The sequence below is a fragment of the Chiloscyllium punctatum genome, chromosome 16 (genome assembly GCF_047496795.1).
Source record: "Chiloscyllium punctatum isolate Juve2018m chromosome 16, sChiPun1.3, whole genome shotgun sequence".
In the NCBI taxonomy this organism is placed as follows: domain Eukaryota; kingdom Metazoa; phylum Chordata; class Chondrichthyes; order Orectolobiformes; family Hemiscylliidae; genus Chiloscyllium; species Chiloscyllium punctatum.
Genome location: NC_092754.1, coordinates 16,802,695 through 16,820,294, shown reverse-complemented (window position 1 = coordinate 16,820,294; position 17,600 = coordinate 16,802,695). Strand labels below are relative to the sequence as shown.

Genomic DNA, 17,600 nt, shown 5'->3' with positions numbered 1-17,600 from the left:
TTGCAAGGATGCCTTCCTTGAAGAAGCTCTCTTCCTCCCTCTCCAAGGATTTCAGTGAGTCCCTCTCTCACTGCGCACCTCAGGTCAAAAAGTCATTCCTGAAGAAGGGGTCATGCCTGAAACGTTGATTCTCCTGCTCCTTGGATGCTGCCTGACCTATTCACATATATCTCCAGCCTTGTCCTGCTTAGTTGTGGAGACCTTACATTTGGAAAGTGCTGTTGGAGGAACTCTGGTAAGATACTGCAGTGCATCTTTTAGATGGCACACACCGCTGCCTCTGTGTATCAGTGATGAAGAGAATGAATGGTGAAGTAGTGGATAGGGTGCCATTCAAGGGAACTGCTTTGCCTGGACAGTGTTAAGCTATTTGAGTGGTGTTGGAGCTGTACTTGTCTAGGCAAGTGAATAATATTCCATCGCACTCCATCCTTGTAAGTGATGGACAGCTTTGGGGAGAAGGAGATGAGGTACTTTCTGCAGAATACCTAGCCTGTGTCTTGTTCTTGTAGCTACAGTATTTATATGGCTGGTCCAGTTCAGTTTCAGATCAATGGTAAGCCCTAAGATAATCATAGTGGGGGAGAAGATGGTTACTTCTTGGCACTTTTGTGGTGCAGTTGTTTCTTACAACTTATTAGGGCCAAGCCTGAATGTTGTATACGTCTTACTGCTTATGGACATTGATTGCGGGGGTATTTGAGGGGTTGAAGAGCCTTGTGCTGTTATCAACAACCATCCCCACTTCTGTCTTTACGATGGAAGAAAGATAAATGATGAAGCAGCTGAAAATGGTTGGGTAAGAGCATTGCCCTGAGGAACTCCTACTGTGATTTCCTGGGACTGAGATGATTGACTTCCATCAACCACAATCTTTTTGCCAAGTATGTATACAACTAACAGAGAGTTATCTCTTCATTCATAATTGACTTCAGTTGCCAGGGCTCTGTGATATTGTACTTGGTCAAATGCTGATAGTTATCAGTTGATCTCAGGGTGCAGTGTTGAAGGGCATAGGTGCCATGTAAGTGGATCAGAGATGGGTCATGAGGTTTCTTAGAGGCTGGTGTATGTCAGATGCCAATGTCAGTAGATGTGAGATGCATGTGGTCAGAGCCTGTGGCGGGTTTCCTAAGATGTTGGTGCCCAATGTCCAACATTGTCCATTGTCCATTGTCCAACTTGTCCATTGGGGCAAGTAATGAGCTGAAGTTGCTAGGTACCAGTTCTGATTCCAAGTTGAGAATTCTTGTTATCTAGTCTACTCGCAGCAGGTGATAGGACAGAAAGCTGCATATTAATGAGGCAAGATGTGCAGTTAATAAGGTTGTTAACAAGTAATGAGCCCCTTAAGAAGCAACTCTTGCCTTCACACCCACAGCTTCATTAAAAGATACAGCAAGGTGCTCCCAAATATAAAGATAGGCCTCCCTGGACTTCTCACACATTTCTGTCACATTTCCTGCCATAACTCACATCATTCCAGGCGCTGTAGGATTCTGCCTCTAGTCTCTTTCTGTGCAACAAATATACTTCTAAAGAAATAATACTTTTACAGAACAACCTTCAAAGTGTGTTGCTTTGACAAAGGCCCTAGAGTGACCTGACTGAAACATGGTGTTACACACAGACAAGTTAGATTCTGACAGCAATGAAAGATGTCCACTGATATGGTACAGCGGGCAGTAATCATCTGCCTATTTTGACAATGACAGTACTATAAGATATTATATTTCAAAGCATTCAGAGTGAATTATAACTTCCAATATATTCTGGATTTAAAGGGGTAAACTTTTTATTTAATTTCTTTGCAAGTGTACAACTTTCCCATTTCCAGTTTGCTGGCCTATAATGGGAACAGATTCACAGCTGGCAGCTACCTTTAGGTATCTCACCTACATAGTAATACTTCATGTGAATCTAATGGCATGGGATAATGTGACCAGTCTAATAATCCTGAGGACTGTTGAGTGGTGTGAAGTATGTTAATAGGGTAGGATAAAGTAAGGCAGGAGGAGACTCCTGTGGATCATAAATACTGGTGTAGACCTGTCAAGCTGAATAGCTTGTTTCTGAACTGTAATTCTATGTGATGATTTGCTTGTTTAAATCCCACCATAGCTAATTTGAAATTAAATTGAATAACTGATAATTCATGGAATAAAATTGACCATGAACTGAGGTTGTTGTAAAAGCCCAACTAATCAAAGAACAGACATAGTTACTGCAGGAGGACAGCAAGAAAGTGAGAGGAATACATTGCAACTTCTGAAACACTTGTAGAAACTGACTTGTCTTTGAAGAATACCCATTGATGAAAGAGAAATGTCCACCCGTGTTTAGAAGTCTTTTCAGGAGATATAATATTAAGCTTATTTCCTTTCCTCATCTCAGGAATGACTTGTGTCTCAAGTTTTGAAACCTTAGTACTTCTACTTTAACAGGAGTGATCTGTTACATCTGAATGAAAACATGGCTTAAGTTCAATGCCAGCCACTCTGGAGAGCTCAGTTAGGTTTTCAGAAATATGTACCACCTTTTCCCAAGTAACATCATCAAAACTGTAGAACAAATAAAAATAACTTGTCCATCAGGTTCAACTTGTATTACCTTCCTAGTTGCACAATGCAATGATAATGGAATTGTTGACTAATCACAAGTCAGTCTCTGGCTATTAGACTACAATAGGCCCAAACATGAGGCAAAGAAAACCCCATAGCCAGAGAATTGTAGAAATCATAGTTTCAAATTCAATTATTCTCCAAGAAAGTTACACTCAGTGCATGTTGTAGAGTCACACAGCACAGAATCAGACCCTTCAGTCCAACCAGTCAGTTCCAAACATAATCCCAAACTAAATTAGTCCCTCCTGCCTGCTCCTGGCCCATATTCCTCCAAACCTTTCCTATTCATGTACTTATCCAAATGCCTTTTAAAAATTGTAATTGTGCCCACATCCACCACTTCCTCATCTTCAAAATTATTCACATGCTGTATTCCAAAATATTATTTGTGAAAACAATCTATCTCATTTGTCATTTATTGAATCAACATTATGAGCTGTGTTAAGAAGTTGCAGTATCTTTGAAATGTTGTGTGGAGGCTGTGCATGTCAAATGAGACATGGGCCCTTGTAAGGACGGATTCCTTACTGAGTCCCTAATTTCCTTCAGTTCACTCCATTGATTTGCTATTTCTTATCTAGATTCTGGAAGTCACTCCTCCTTCCTTTCTTGTTGGTGCATTAGCTAGAGTATCTCTTGAGCATCATAATCAATTTTGTTTGTCCTGAATTAGGAAAAGAAAGATCTATATGACAAAAAATCCTGCCAGTGACTATCCATGATTTGTAGGTACGTAAGTCTACAGAAGAGATTTGATGAAGACAGTGGTGATGATGTAATGTATGTAGACTTCCAACTGGCATTTGATAGTGTTGCACAACAGACTTGTGAGCAAATTTATAGCTCTCAGACATAAATTTAGCTTACTGGCAGGAAACAGGGAGCAGTGTTTAATGTTTGCTTTTTGGGCTGGAGGATGGTTTATTGTAAAGTGCCCCTGGAGTCAGTGATCTTTGGCATACAGAGCATAGTTTCAAAATTTGCAGAAAATTTAAAACTAGGAAGCAAAACAAACTTGAAGCACGTATTGAACTTCAAAATAGTAAGTTGTTAAAATGGGCAGAGAAATGAAAGATCTATCTTTCTATGAGGTTCCATGTGGTATAATTTTTGAACAAAGATCATGCAGAAACAATATAAATAAAGAGCATAGTTCTAAAGCGAGTGCAGGAGAAGAAAAACTTGGTTCTATCTGTGCATAAGACCATAAGACACAGGAGCAGAAATTAGGCCATTCGGCCCATCGAGTATGCTCTGCCATTCAATCAGCCAATAGGTTTTTCAACCTCATTTTCCTGCTTTCTCCCTGTAATCTTTCATCCCCTTGGCAATCAAGAATTTATCTATCTCTGTTTTAAATATACTCCATGACCTGGCCTCCACAGCTTTCTGTGGCAATGAATTCCACAGATTCACCATTCTCTGGCTAAAGAAGTTTCTCTTTATGACCATTCGAAAAGATCTTCCATTTACGCTAAGGCTGTGCCCTCGGGTCCTTATCGTTCCTGCCAATAGAAGCATTTTCTCAACGTCCACTCTGTCCAGGCCGTTCTGTATTCTGTAAGTTTCAATTAGATCCCGTCTGATCCTTCTAAATTCCATTGAGTACAGTCCAGAGTCCTCAAATGTTCCTCATATGTTAAGTCTTTCATTCCTAGGATCATTCTCGTGAACCTCCTCTGGACCTGCACCAGGGCATAAATCAAAGGTGGAAGAACAGGTTCAGAAAGTATTTCATAGAGCACACAACACCCTAGGCTTTATTAGTAAGGGCGTAGGGCACAAGGAGATTATGCTAAACTTGTACAAATCAATGATTCAACCTCCAATTCTTAAGGAAGAATGTGCAAGCCTCAGAGACCATGCAGAAAAGATTCAAAAGAATGATTTCAGGGATTTAAAAAAAAATCCAGATAGAACGATAGTTTGGAGAAGTTGGGACCCTTGTCCTTGCAGGAGTCAAGGCTGAGAGGAGATTTGACAAGAAACATTCAAAGGGGATTGGACAGAGTAGGTCAGGAGAAACTTATCTTTCACATAAGGTTCGAGGGGAGGGCACAGACTTAAACAATTGGCAAAAGAAGCAAAAGCAAAACAGAGAGAATCGTTTTCACATGGTAGGTGGTTAGGATGTTGAATGCATTGCCTGTGAGTGTAGTGGAAGCAGGCTCATTCACAGCATTCTGAAGGGAATTAGATTGTTTTTTGAAAGGGATGATCATGCAGGTTTGCAGGGAAAGGCAAAGATCTGGCACGAGTTGAATTGCTCATTTGGAGAACCAAAGCAAAAATGATGGGCTGAATGGCCTTCTTGTACACTGCAATCATGCTGTGGTTTCAAGTCTCATATATAAAGGGTACTCCCACAAGCCCATGTGTCTGATAAGGGGTCAGGCTCGAGGGAGCACATGTCACAGATAGGGTAACAACTCTTCAGACAGAATTCCCTGCGGGAAGAATGCATCACAAAATTACCCCATAAAGAATAGTCATTCCAGTTGAATCAGCTCTTTAAAGAAAAGAGGCAAACATTTGAAGAAACATATGTAACAGCACAGCATTGAATCTAACCACGGGAAAGCTCAGTCATTTGTATTTTTTCTTCACAGTGTCTATATGGCTGCTACGTCCATTCCTCTATTATCCCCACTTTCCATCGGAGGTGCTATTGGCTTCTTCAGGTAAGAAATAATTTGGTATTATTTTATAAATCAATAAGAAATAACTGATAGAAAAGCTAACATGTACAGCATTCGATGTGATGGGTGTCTCTGTGGTCTCCCATTGTCATGTTTCTTATTACACTTTATTTATATCAGAGCTTGTTAATGCACTATTTTGTAATTGCCTGATATATCTAGTAGATCAACTATATACTGGTGGCCTCTGTCCAATGAAAGTACATTAATTAGTTCGTCTGCCTGTCAAACCTGAGTTTTCACCCACAAATAAAGAACGCTAAAAAAAGCTCAGCAATTCAGGCAGCATGAAGAAAAAGAGTTGACATTTCAGGTCAAGATGACCTCTTGTCCATTGAAAAGTAAATTGGCCCAAAACATTAATTCTATTTCTCTCCATAGGTGTTACCTGACGTGCTGTGTCTTTTTTTCTAGCTTTTTTATCTTTATTTCATATTTTTGGTATCTTTAGTGTTTTACTTTTTTGTTGAGTTTGAACTTGTTTTGTGTTGACGATACATTTTCCTTTGGGAGACCAATGCCAAGTATCTGGACTCCAATCCTCCTTACATTCCTTTCTTCTCTACTCCACTATTATTTCTCACCCTTCCCCTCCCCTTTCCCCATTTCCTCTTCTCCTTTCTACTCCCTTTCTATCTTTACACCCACCCCTCCATCTCATGTATTCTCTCGCCTCACCTCCGCTTGCCCCTCTTTTCCTTTCTCCATTCCTTTCCACTCCCTCTTCTCCTGGTGTCTCCTTATTTCACCTTTTCCTCACTTGGACTATTCCTCACCCCTCTTAACCTAACTTCTTCTGCCCTCCTCTTCACTTCCCTCTTTCTCTGTACCAGTGACACTTGCCTTCCACCTTTGCTGAGCTTAGAACGTCCCAGCAAGCCTGACCCCAATGTGTTTTGTTATAGGTGTTGATTTATTGGGACTGGGGATTTGATTCCATTCCTGTGTGACATTTGAAGTATTAGGAAGCAGTGCACAAGTCACAGCCCAAGTCAGCTATGAACTGTTTTATCTGCTTCCAAGCCTTGTTTGAGGATAAAGGGGCTTTCTCTTTCTCCAGGACAGCCTGCGGTTCCCCTGCTACACTGGCATGTTCTATACATTTCAAATATCTGCACAGAGTAGATCAATTCAGATGAAATCAGCTAGTTTATAATGAGGCCCTTTTGGCACCACCAGGACGGACATGATCAATAATGAAGGCAGCAGAGAGTGCAGCAACAATAAAATAATACAAACTGCAGACAAACAAAGGAAATAAATAATTTAGCAGAGTAAATGGCCTCACGATAAGAATAAATGCAAAAACACAAGCCTGCCTTAGAGGCGTATTTAACAAGAGGAAACCATCATGAGGATAATGATGATAATTTCTTGGCTTGGCTGGACTTATTGCAATGGTGGAGGGCACATATTTAAGGTAATTGGCAAAAGAACCAGAGGTGGCACAGTATTTTATCTTTGCACAACCAGTAGTTAAGATTTGGAATGCATATCTGATAAGGTGATGGAAAGAGATTTAAACAGCCTTCAAAAGGGAATTGAATAAATACTTGAAAGAGAAAAGAATTCCAGAGCTACAGGGAAAGAGCAAGATAGTAAAATTAATCGGATTGCTCCTTGAAAGAATCAGGGCAGATTTGATGGGCTGAATGGTCTCCAGCTAAACTGTGTTACTGCATAATTCTAAGAAACTGGAAGCAAGCAGAAAGGAAAATGCAGAAGATCGATTTGTCATCAGTTGAATTCAAGCTGTGTTTCAGTGGGACTTTGAGGAGAAGACTATACTTGAGGTGCTGGTACCAATTTTACAGACTCTGCATTTAAAGGGTTTATCTCTGTTGGCCGAATGGGTAAGTACCCTGGTACTCAGCCACACAGCTGAGGATGATCACTTGTTTTAGTTATTGAACTCGCCTCTTCCGTGCCAGAAATAATGAAGAAAGCTCAGAATGTGGCAGGAGAAAAGGTCACACAGATTGCTTACCTTTAATTGCAATTTCACTAGAAAGGGAGCTTGGGAATGTGCAAGGACAAAGGTAGGGTAAACCAGAGGAGAGAACATGACCTGAGCTCAATGCAGTGAGGATGTAGGGAGGAAGAATATTTTCTTATCCTTTCGTAGGATCTGTGAGCATCGCTAGCGCCATCAACATTTGTTATCCTTTGTTAATTGCCATTGAACTGAGTGACTTATGTTATGGGCAGTTAATACTGAACAAAATTTCAGTGAGTCTGGAGATGCATGCAATGGCAGACCAGGTAAGGATGGCAGCCTTAAAGAGCATTAATGAACCAGATGGGTTTTTATAACAATGAATGATAGCTTTATGGTCACCATCACTACAGCTAGCTTCAGTTCCAGAGTTTTTGAAGAGTAATTCAGGCTAGACAGAAGATGATGTAACTGCTGGATTGATTTTAACTGCAGACAGCCCGTCATAAGTTAAGATCAAGCTGTGGCCAATTCCCTAATCCAGGTTGATGTCTTGGAGCCAGGGATTTATGGAAATGTTTCAACGAATGAGCCGACTCACTTGCTGCAAGAAGTGAACAGAGAAACAAATCTGAGTCTGGCTGGCAGATTGGCTCCTTAATATTAGGAGCAATGCATGACTTCAATGCCATACACTTCGACCAGTGTCTTCAAGCAAATCACTTTCAGCAGGAGCAAAGAAATTCAATCATGGAGCGACGAAAATGGAATTTGAAGATGGCTATTCAGAGGTTGGAGGTCAGCTGTGAGGAGAGGCAGAACCTCTCACCTGCTTTTACACCATCTGCTCTTTTGGCTGTTTTTCAAATTTTACTTGGCAGGTTGTCCAAAAGGAGACTTCAGTGAGTCGTTAACAATAATCAGATAGGAGAGAAATGTGAGGTGAGCGCAGCTGATTAAAAGTGACAGCTTTTATTATTGATATGGGACTAAGTTTAGAGAAAGTATGTGAAGAACATTCTGGAAAATCAATTTGCACAGGCTTTGACCATTGACTTTAATAGACAGCAGACTGGAATAATCTTTTCAAAAATAAAGAAATAAATGAAACTGCTTTTTCTTAAACTGTGCCAATAGTTAAGTTGATAAGCTTGCAGGTCTGAGTGGTGCTTTACCTTGAGGAATTGGGCCATAGTTCTACACTGCCCTCCAGTGTTTACTGAGTTCAGTGATCTCTCTTCCTCTCTTCTTGCTTCATCCATAACAGACCATAAGACATAGGAGTGGAGGTAAGGCCATTCGGCCCATTAAGTCATCTCTGCCATTTACTCATAATTGATAGGCATTTCAGCTCCACTTACCCACACTCTCCCCGTAGCCCTTAATCCCATTGACTACTACATCCCTTTGAAATGACCTCTATACCTCCTCCCTTGATTCGCATGCTTTCACCAACTAGCGCACATGCTCTGGGTTTCTTCTGTAAGAATCCTTGCCACTTTTTTGCCTTCCCTCAAGACCCTCCTCCATCATTTCAATCAATTATTTGAATGTCCCTGCCTTTCCTTATGTCTCCTCGTTTGGCCCAGGATTTGGTTTATTCCTTGCACTCCCATGAGTGCCAGTAAAATGTTATTTCTCTTACCTTCTGACATTTGATTATTGCCAGTTGTATGTGTGCTAAACTGAGCTCAGAGCTGTCTTTTCTACAGAGATAAAGAATGGAGTCTTATGGCGGCACTAGATCTTGGGTACTTGCTGGAGAGCTAGCAAGAGCGCCATGTTGTCTCTTTTTCAAAAGGTCTGCCATATCTTGTGCCTCTCAGGCACATAACCTGACAGTGAATGATCTTCCCTGGGATCAAGGACCCTAGGGACAGAGGTCCTGCCCCCGGAAACTCTTCTGTCCTCAGCATGCCACCCGGGAGATGGTGGCTATACCAGTACCACAAATGCATGAGACCTCAGATTGAGGAGGAAAGCAGAAAGGAGATTGTAGGGGACTGTGAGTATGGAGGTCACCAACAAGTGCATGGGTGTGGCACTCAGTGGACCCTTCTCCTTCTCGAGGCTGGACCCTCTTTCTCTCAATGAGGGTCCAACTACTCCCCCACAGGAGCCCTGAAAAAAACATGCTGCTGGGCTTATAACAGTGAGTGTGGTTATGGTGTCTTAGTGACTATTAACTGCCCACGTAAGGGCCTTAATTGGTGCCACCTTAGGAAGGGATGGGGTCCTTCCTGTCTGATTAAATGCCATACCTGCTACCAAATGTGCCAAAGGAGAACAGGAAAATAGAATATATTTTTCTCTTGTTAATTAACTAATGACTGCTGCCAGAATGTGCAGATGTATGAAAGTGGCATTGCTGTCCACCTTCACAGACCAGACACAATCATGAAAGCTCAGGCAAAGTGGCAGGGAGCTCTGGGCTTTTTGGTTTGGTTTTTTGGTTTGTGAGGCCCAGGCCTGGAGGCTAAATGCAGGCTAAGCCTTGATGATAAAAGTTCAACCAGACAGAGAAGAGCATTGTGATTAAACAGATAGCTGAAGTTGGCTGTTAACAAGTTCAGTACCTGGGAATTGGTTCCAGCAAGTCTGGAAGAGACCCTTGTTTACACAGATGGCAGTTGCTGAATGGTAATTGAAGGCTGTAGAAGAGTTGATCAGTCTATCAGTGTGGGACTAGAATCAAATTTTTTTTGAAGTATATTTTGAGAGATAATTCTGGGCTGCTGTTGAGATAGCATGAAGATTTGAAAGCTCCTTGCCTAACCTGTTACACCAATTTACGCAAGCCCAAAGAGTAGAAAACTGAGTTAGAGTCTTTGCTTGGGTGACCCTAATCAATTTTTCAGGTAAAGCAGCTGAGGAGTCCAGATGTATATCTGTGAAACAATGCATCATAAAAGCCATTGAAGTAATCTTACCAGTTTTGTTATTTTCTATTATTTATCTCTAAACTGTGTTAGTTTGTCTATCTTTTGTGTGAATGGGGGCTGAAAACAAATGTCTCAGGTTTAAAACACACACATTAATGAACTTACTGTGTTTAATTTTCTCTCTGCTAAAGTTATTGTATATCTGAAAGAATGTTAAGATTTTGTTGAAGATACAAAACCAGTGTCTGGAAATTAGTTAATCGCCAAGTCTGGGATTTGTTTACAAAAGTCTGGTTAGGAACCATTGGAGTGACTATTTGGGGGTCTTCAGTGGTTTAATTTTACTGTGTTGTGAATTTTGAAGTAGAAAGGGTGATTTGCTTTAGCTATCTGTTTCCATGTTGTAACAAGGCAGAAAAACAGAGTTAACGTTTCAAGTCCAGTGACACTTCTTCAGGACTGAAAATAGCCAGGAAAGGGTGATGCTAATGCTGATAATGGAGTGGGAAAGGTGAAAAAGTACATAGAAATAGTGCCCAGAGAGAGAGGAGATTAAAAAGGGATACACAAATAAAGATAGCCGAGAGAGAAGTAAACGTTGGGTAAGGTGCTGACAAGCAGTGCAAATGGTTGGAAGTGAATTGCCTCTGTTGGGAGCAACGCATACAAGCTAGGGTGTGGGATGTTGGGGGTTGGGAACCAAACATAGAGGGAAGAGAAGAGTGAGAGGTTGACCAGGTGAACATGACAGTAAGGTAGAAATTGGAAACAAACCTTTTGCTTCCAATTCCACCCACCCTCATCTCCACTTGGTTCATCCCCAGTTGTTCCCTTTCCTTCCTCAACATCTCTGTTTCCATTCTGGGGAATAAGCAGTCACCGATATCCATTACAAACCCACCGATTCACAGTTACCTGGACTATAAATCTTCACACACTACTTCCTGTCAGGACTCTGTTTCATTCTCACTGTTTCTGCATCTCAATCACATCTGTTCTGACAATGTCACTTCCACAGGGAGCCTCAAAAATGTCCATCTTTTTCCCTCCAGTGAGGGCTCTGCGCCACTGTGGTTAACAGGGCTCTCAGCCATGTCTCATCCATGTCCCACACTTCTACCATCACCCCTTCCTTTCCCTCCCACTACAATGATAATATCCCTCGATCCTCACTTCTACCCACCAACCTCCATATCCATCGGATCAAAAGCCACACTTTCACCACCTCCAGCAGGATGCCACCAAGTATTCCTCTTCTGTACCTTGTCAGCATTCACAGGGACTGTTCCCTCCAGGACATCTTAGTCTGCTACTATTACATTCCCGTAACCTGCACAGTGCCTTCCTATGCTGTTGCTGAAGGTGCAACACTTGCCTGTTTACCTCCTCACTATCTAAGGATCCAGACAAATCTTCCAAGTGAACATAGAACAGTACAGCACAGAACAGGCCCTTCAGCCCATGATGTTGTGTCGACCATTGATCCTCATGTATGCACCCTCAAATTTCTGTGACCATCTGCATGTCCAGCTGTCTCTTAAATGTCCCCAGTGACCTTGCTTCCACAACTGCTGCTGGCAACGCATTCCATGCTCTCACAACTCTCTGTGTAACGAACCCGCCTCTGACATCCCCTCTATAGTTTCCTCCAACCAGCTTAAAACTATGACCTCTTGTGTTAGCCATTTCTGCCCTGGGAAATAGTCTCTGGCTATTAACTCTATCTATGCCTCTCATTATCTTGTATATCTCAATTAGATTCCCTCTCCTCCTCCTTTTCTCCAATGAAAAAAGTAGCAACAATTTGCCTGCTCTTCAATCAATTTAGTCATTGTAGTCATTGTTCAGTGTGGTCTCCTCTACACTGGAGAAATATAAAACAGATGGGGTCGCTGCTTTGTGAACACCAGTGCCCTAAACACTTGCTGCAGTCCTCCAGCATGGCTTATATTCTACCCAAGTATCTTCGAGATGCCAGGGCTTAACATTGATTTTAACAAATTCAGAATGTGAATACCCTTCTCTATGCACTTTACTCTTTCTCTCCTTCTAAGTCCTGTCTTGTATAGGTTACCCCCAGCAATGCTAACCCATTTTCAAACAATTACACTTCTTCTTAACATTCTACTCAACATTTATCTTTTTCAGCTTATCAGTAATCTTCTTGTTTACTTATCTCTTCCTTTTTCCTTTCTCCCCTTTCTCCCATCCCCATGTATTCTAACCTGCCATCAGCATAAATACCACCTTTCCCAGCGATTTTCAGTTCTGACAAAGGGTCATTAAACTCAAAAAGTGAACTCTGTTTTTCCCTCTACAGCTACTGCCAGAACTGCTGAGTTTCTCCAGCTCTTTCTGTTTTTTGTTTCAGATTTCCAGTATCTGCAGTTCTTTGTTTTTAATCCCAGACAAATGCAGACCTCTGGACACATGGACAATGGCGATTGGAGTCACTTGAGGCAGTTAGAGACTGAGATGAGAGATTTTATGGTTCAATGGAAAAGAGATGTACAGTCATTGCATGGCATCCATCATCTGTGCCACACTTGTGAAGTACATGGTAGAATGCATTTATACACACAATACACATAGATACGCAGGCAGGCACCAGTGGACTTAAGCGACTTGTATACACAAAGACAGACACAATTGGATGCACACACGAGTGCTGAAATGATGTCTTTAAATATTTAACATTTTGAGACTGTTGTTGGCTCCTCAGTCACTGAATGACAATGAATGTGGTTGACTCCTGATTAAAGTGCATGGCTGATTTAACAAGAAAAGTTCTCCACGGATCAGGATTTCAGTTCCATGTTTTCATCTTCTGTTTTTATCCTCGTGACAAGCAGGCAGGTTTGTACCTCAATTTTAACAATACTGGTTCTGGCTCTAAAGCCCCTTAAGATTACAAAGCTTCTGCAGGATCTTTCTCCGCAGCTGTTTGAATCAGAGAATCGTAATGGAGTTTGTCACACAGAGCTCTCAGATCTCATGATTCTACAACCATTAAAATCAACAGTCACGAGATGTGAGATGAAAGCCAGGATAAAATTAAAAGTTAAGCTAAACTTATATTGAATCTTAGCTAGACCACACTTAAGAATACTGCATGCAATCCTGATTGTAATGCTATTATAAAAATATAGCAGCATTAGAGATGGTGCAGGGCTTTCCAAATATGATAACAGAAATGTGACCTTATACTTACCAGGCCAGGAATGACACGCTATAAAAAAACAGTTTGAGAAGTGAGGTACCTGCTGGCCTTGTCCTTCTATACAGTAGTGGTTGTGAGTTTGGAAGATGCTATCAAAGGGGCTTTGGCCAATTTCTGCAGTGCATCTGTGATTGATACATACTGCTGCTACTGAGTATCAATGGTGGAGGAACTGAATGTTTGTGGATGTGTTGCCGATCAAGTTGTCCTGGATGGTGTCAAGCTTCGTGAGTGTTGTTGGAGCTGTTGTCATTCATAGAGGGAGGTGTATCCATCACATCGCTGACTTGTGCATTTCAGATGTTGGATAGGCTTTGGGTGATTTACTTGAGGCCATATTCTGCCCTGCTCTTGCAGCTACAGTATTTATAAGGCTAACCCAGTTCAATTTCTGGTCAGTAGTAACCCCGGGACCTTGATTCAGTGTTGGTAATTCCATTAATAATTAGATTATCTCTTATTGGAAATGGTCATTGCCTGGTATTTCTGTGGCACAAATATTACTTGCAACATTTCAGCCCAAGCTAGATATTGTCCAGGTCTTGCTTTATTCGAACATGTACTGCTTCAAATCTGTTGAGTCATGAACGGTGCCAAACATGGTACTAGTATTGGTGAACATCCCCACTTCTGGCTTTGTGATGGAGAGAAGATTGTTGATGAAGTAACTGAAGATGGTTTGGCTGAGGACACTATTTTGGGGAACTTCTACAGAGATGTGCTGAACCTGAGATGACTGATATCCAATAACCACAACTATCTTGGTTTGTCCCAGGTATGACTCTAACCAACAGACTCCAGAATCCCCCTCTCCAATTTCAATTGACTTGAGTTTTGCTTGATGCCACACTTGTTCAAATGATGCCTTGATATGAACAATAATCACTCTCCCTGTCTCTGGAATTCAGGTCTTCTGTCCATTTTTGAACCAAGGCTGTAATGAAGTCAGCAGCTGACTGGCATAACCCAGACAGGGCAACACTGAGCAGGTTCCTGCTGAACAGCTGTTGCTTAATAGGATTGTTGCTGATACGTTCCCTCACTTCACTGACGATCGAAAGTAGATTGGTGAGGCAGTAATTGGCCGGGTTGGATGTGTTCTCCTTTGTGTGTCTAGGCATTCTTAGGCAATTGCGCTGGAACAGCTTGGCTAAGGTAGCGAGATTAGAGTGGTGCTGGAAAAGCACAGCAGGTCAGGCAGCATCCGCGGAGCAGGAAAATTGACATTTCGAGTAAAGCCCTTCCTTAGGAATGAGGGCTTCATTAGGAATGAGGGCTAATCTTGACTTGAATCTCCAGCATCTGCAGTACCCAGTTCTGCCTTGGCTAGAGTAGTGGCAAGTTCTGCAGCAAATATCTTCAGCAGTTTTGCCAGAGTGTTGTCAGAGCCCATAGCCTTTGCCATATCCAGTGCCACCAAAATCATTCACCCATGTAGAGTGAATTGAATTGACTGAAGACTGGTATCTCTGATGCTGGGGGCTTCTGTAGTAGGCTCAACACTTCTGGCTGATGATAATTGCAAATGCTTTAGCCTTAATGTTTTGCACTGAAATGCTGGGCTCCCCCAACACTGAGGATGTGGATATTTGTGGAGCTCCCTCCTCTTAGTCAGTTGTTTAATTGTTTACCACCATTCATGACTGGATGTGCCATGATACAGAGCTTAGATCTGATCTGTTGGTTGTGAAATTGCTTAACCCTGTCTATCAGTTGCTACTGTTTGGCATTCAAGCATTCCTGTTACTTGCTTCATCAGGCTTTCAACTAATTTTTAGGGATGCTTCCTGACCTGCCCTCCTGCACTCTTCATTGAACCAGGTTTATGGTAATGATGGAGTGGGGAATCTCCTGGGCTATGTGGTTGCAGATTATGTTGAACCATGATTCTGCTGCTATTGCTGATGGCCCACAGTGTAGATGCCCTGTTTCGGATTTGCTAGGTCAGTTCAAAGTCCATCCCATTTAGAACGGTGATACTGCTTTATAACACGATGTAAAGTATTAATACAAAGGCAGGACCTTATCTCTGTAAGGACTATGTCTGGGTCACTCTTGGTCACATAATACAGTGATGGGCAAAGCAGATTGGTAAGTTTGAGGTCGATCGTGTTTTCTCTCTTGTTAGTTCCTTCACCGCCTGTTGCAAACCTACTCTAGTAGCCATTTCCTTTAGGACTTGACCAGCTTGATCAGTACTGCCTCTGCCGAGCCACTGTTAGTGATAGACAGTGAAATCCCTGACCGAGGTTTGTTCTGTCCCCATACCACACTCAGTGCTTTCTCCAAATGTTGTTCAATATGAAGGGGCACTGATTATTACCTGAGGGTTCCTTTCCCATGTTTTCACTATGTTCCATGGTATCCAGAGTCAATGTTGAGGATGTCCAGGGAAATTCCTTTCCAACTGCAGACAACTGTGCCGCCATTTCTGCTGGGTGTAAACTGGAAAAGGACTTAGCCAGGGATAGTGATGATGGTGTCTGGGATATTGTAGGTATGATTATGACAGCATGACTGTGTTGCTTGACTAGTCTCCCATAATTGGCATTCTGGCTCCTCTGGACAGCTCTCCCAATTTTAGCACCCTACCACCAACCTCCAACGCCCCCTTATTTTGCCACTGTCATTTCGGGTGCCTTGATCGATGCCAGGAGCATTGTCTAGTTTCGTTTCTCTTTTGAGACTTGTTGGCAATTATTACAACTGAGTAGCTTACTTGGCCATTTCAAAGGGCAGTTAAGAGACAACCACATTGCTGTGGAAAGTCGCATGTAGGCCAGACAAGGTAAAGATAGCAGTTTAATTCTCTAAAGGACATTAATGAACCAGATGGGTTTTCTGACAATTGAAATGCCATTAGACTTTTAATTCTAGATTTTTATTGGATTCAAATTCCACTATTGACCATGGCAGGATTTGAACTCACGTCCCCAGAACATTACCTGTGTCTCTGAGTAATAGTACAGCAATCATCTCCCATTTCGTCTTCCATTCCTTGTTGCCATAGAAATAAACAGATTATAAAACAGTTTTGTCACTTTGCAAATTGCTTTGGTATTATTTCTTAAATCAGGCATTTGATGTATATTTTTCAGGAAGGCAAGAATAGACAAAGCTTCCTCACAAGCTTTGTTCCAATTCTTTTGAAGAGCAAAAGGCATAATTTTCACTCCAGCTTCACATTATTGATGCTGTGTGCTTTAAGATTTTGACACTAAAAGCTTTCTGTTGTACTGGGTGTAAAAGAGATATGACAGGGCAATAAAATGTAAAATGAGTAGCATTCATATGAAATGCCAACGTTTGTTTCTCCAGATACGATTTTCTGTTGCATTTGTTTTAGTAATTGTAATGAGGTCAGCCAGGTAGATCTCATAGAATATGAATTCTCTGATTGGGGCTGTTAATCTGGTCCAATCAGGGAGCCTTGGCTGACAAATGTAAACAGGAGTGTCAGGCATCCTGTTCACTCTGAGAGATGGCTCTGAAAGAGCTGGATCAGTGTCAGGACTCTCCACGTGTAAATAAAGGATGACTTGGTCAACAGGCTATCCGGCCTTTGTGGAGTTATTTCATTGGTGGGGAGAGTGGGGTTAATGAAGTAAACATGCAAAAGTGCCCACTAGCTGAACCCAACAGGACTTCAAACAGGCACTACAACTGGCCTAATCAACGAAAAATGTGGCACGTGGAGAATGTGAGTTGCGGGGTATTCTGATGAAAGTGGACACCCTCGCCGGTCCAACTGAGCTTGGGGAAAACCATTAAAGTGAAGGCAATTGCTTATCCTCACTCAGGACATTACCTGAACATAAGGAATTTAGGTCAGTCCACAGCAGAACCCCAAAGCAAAGCCAGCCTCGGTTATACAATTAAAATTTTCTTCAGGATCCGGGCCGTCAAGCTGTTGTAATTGCTGCAGGTACGTGGACTTGAGACAGCAAAAAGGTCCCACTGAGCTAAAAGAGGGCCAGTCTTGAAAACAGTCACACAGGCAAGCCATAGCTTTCAGAGAAGTGAAGAAACAGTGTCGTCCTCTAAGGTGTTTGCATACTGTGAACCCAAGTGAGTTCTGGTGTTGACATGCGATCCCTTCCCCTACATCATTGGGGTAGTATTAGGTGGCCCAGTGGAGAGGAACAGCCAATAGCATCCAGGATTATGGCTAATACAGAGGATAAATATACCCAGATAGAGGAGGTGGGTTTGGCATTCATATTTTGGAGTTAGGAATTT

The 17,600-nt window shown here is 41.9% G+C and overlaps 1 protein-coding gene across 7 annotated transcripts in view; it reads left to right on the top strand.

The window, feature by feature from the left end:
* camta1a (calmodulin binding transcription activator 1a) overlaps positions 1-17,600 on the top strand; it is a 1,308,418-nt gene that overhangs the window by 1,020,165 nt on the left and 270,653 nt on the right. For all 7 annotated transcript variants that reach the window (XM_072586311.1, XM_072586310.1, XM_072586307.1 and 4 more), the window contains one exon: positions 5,234-5,305. In XM_072586311.1, coding sequence (XP_072442412.1) covers positions 5,234-5,305 — 72 coding nt within the window. The remainder of the gene's footprint in view (positions 1-5,233; positions 5,306-17,600) is intronic.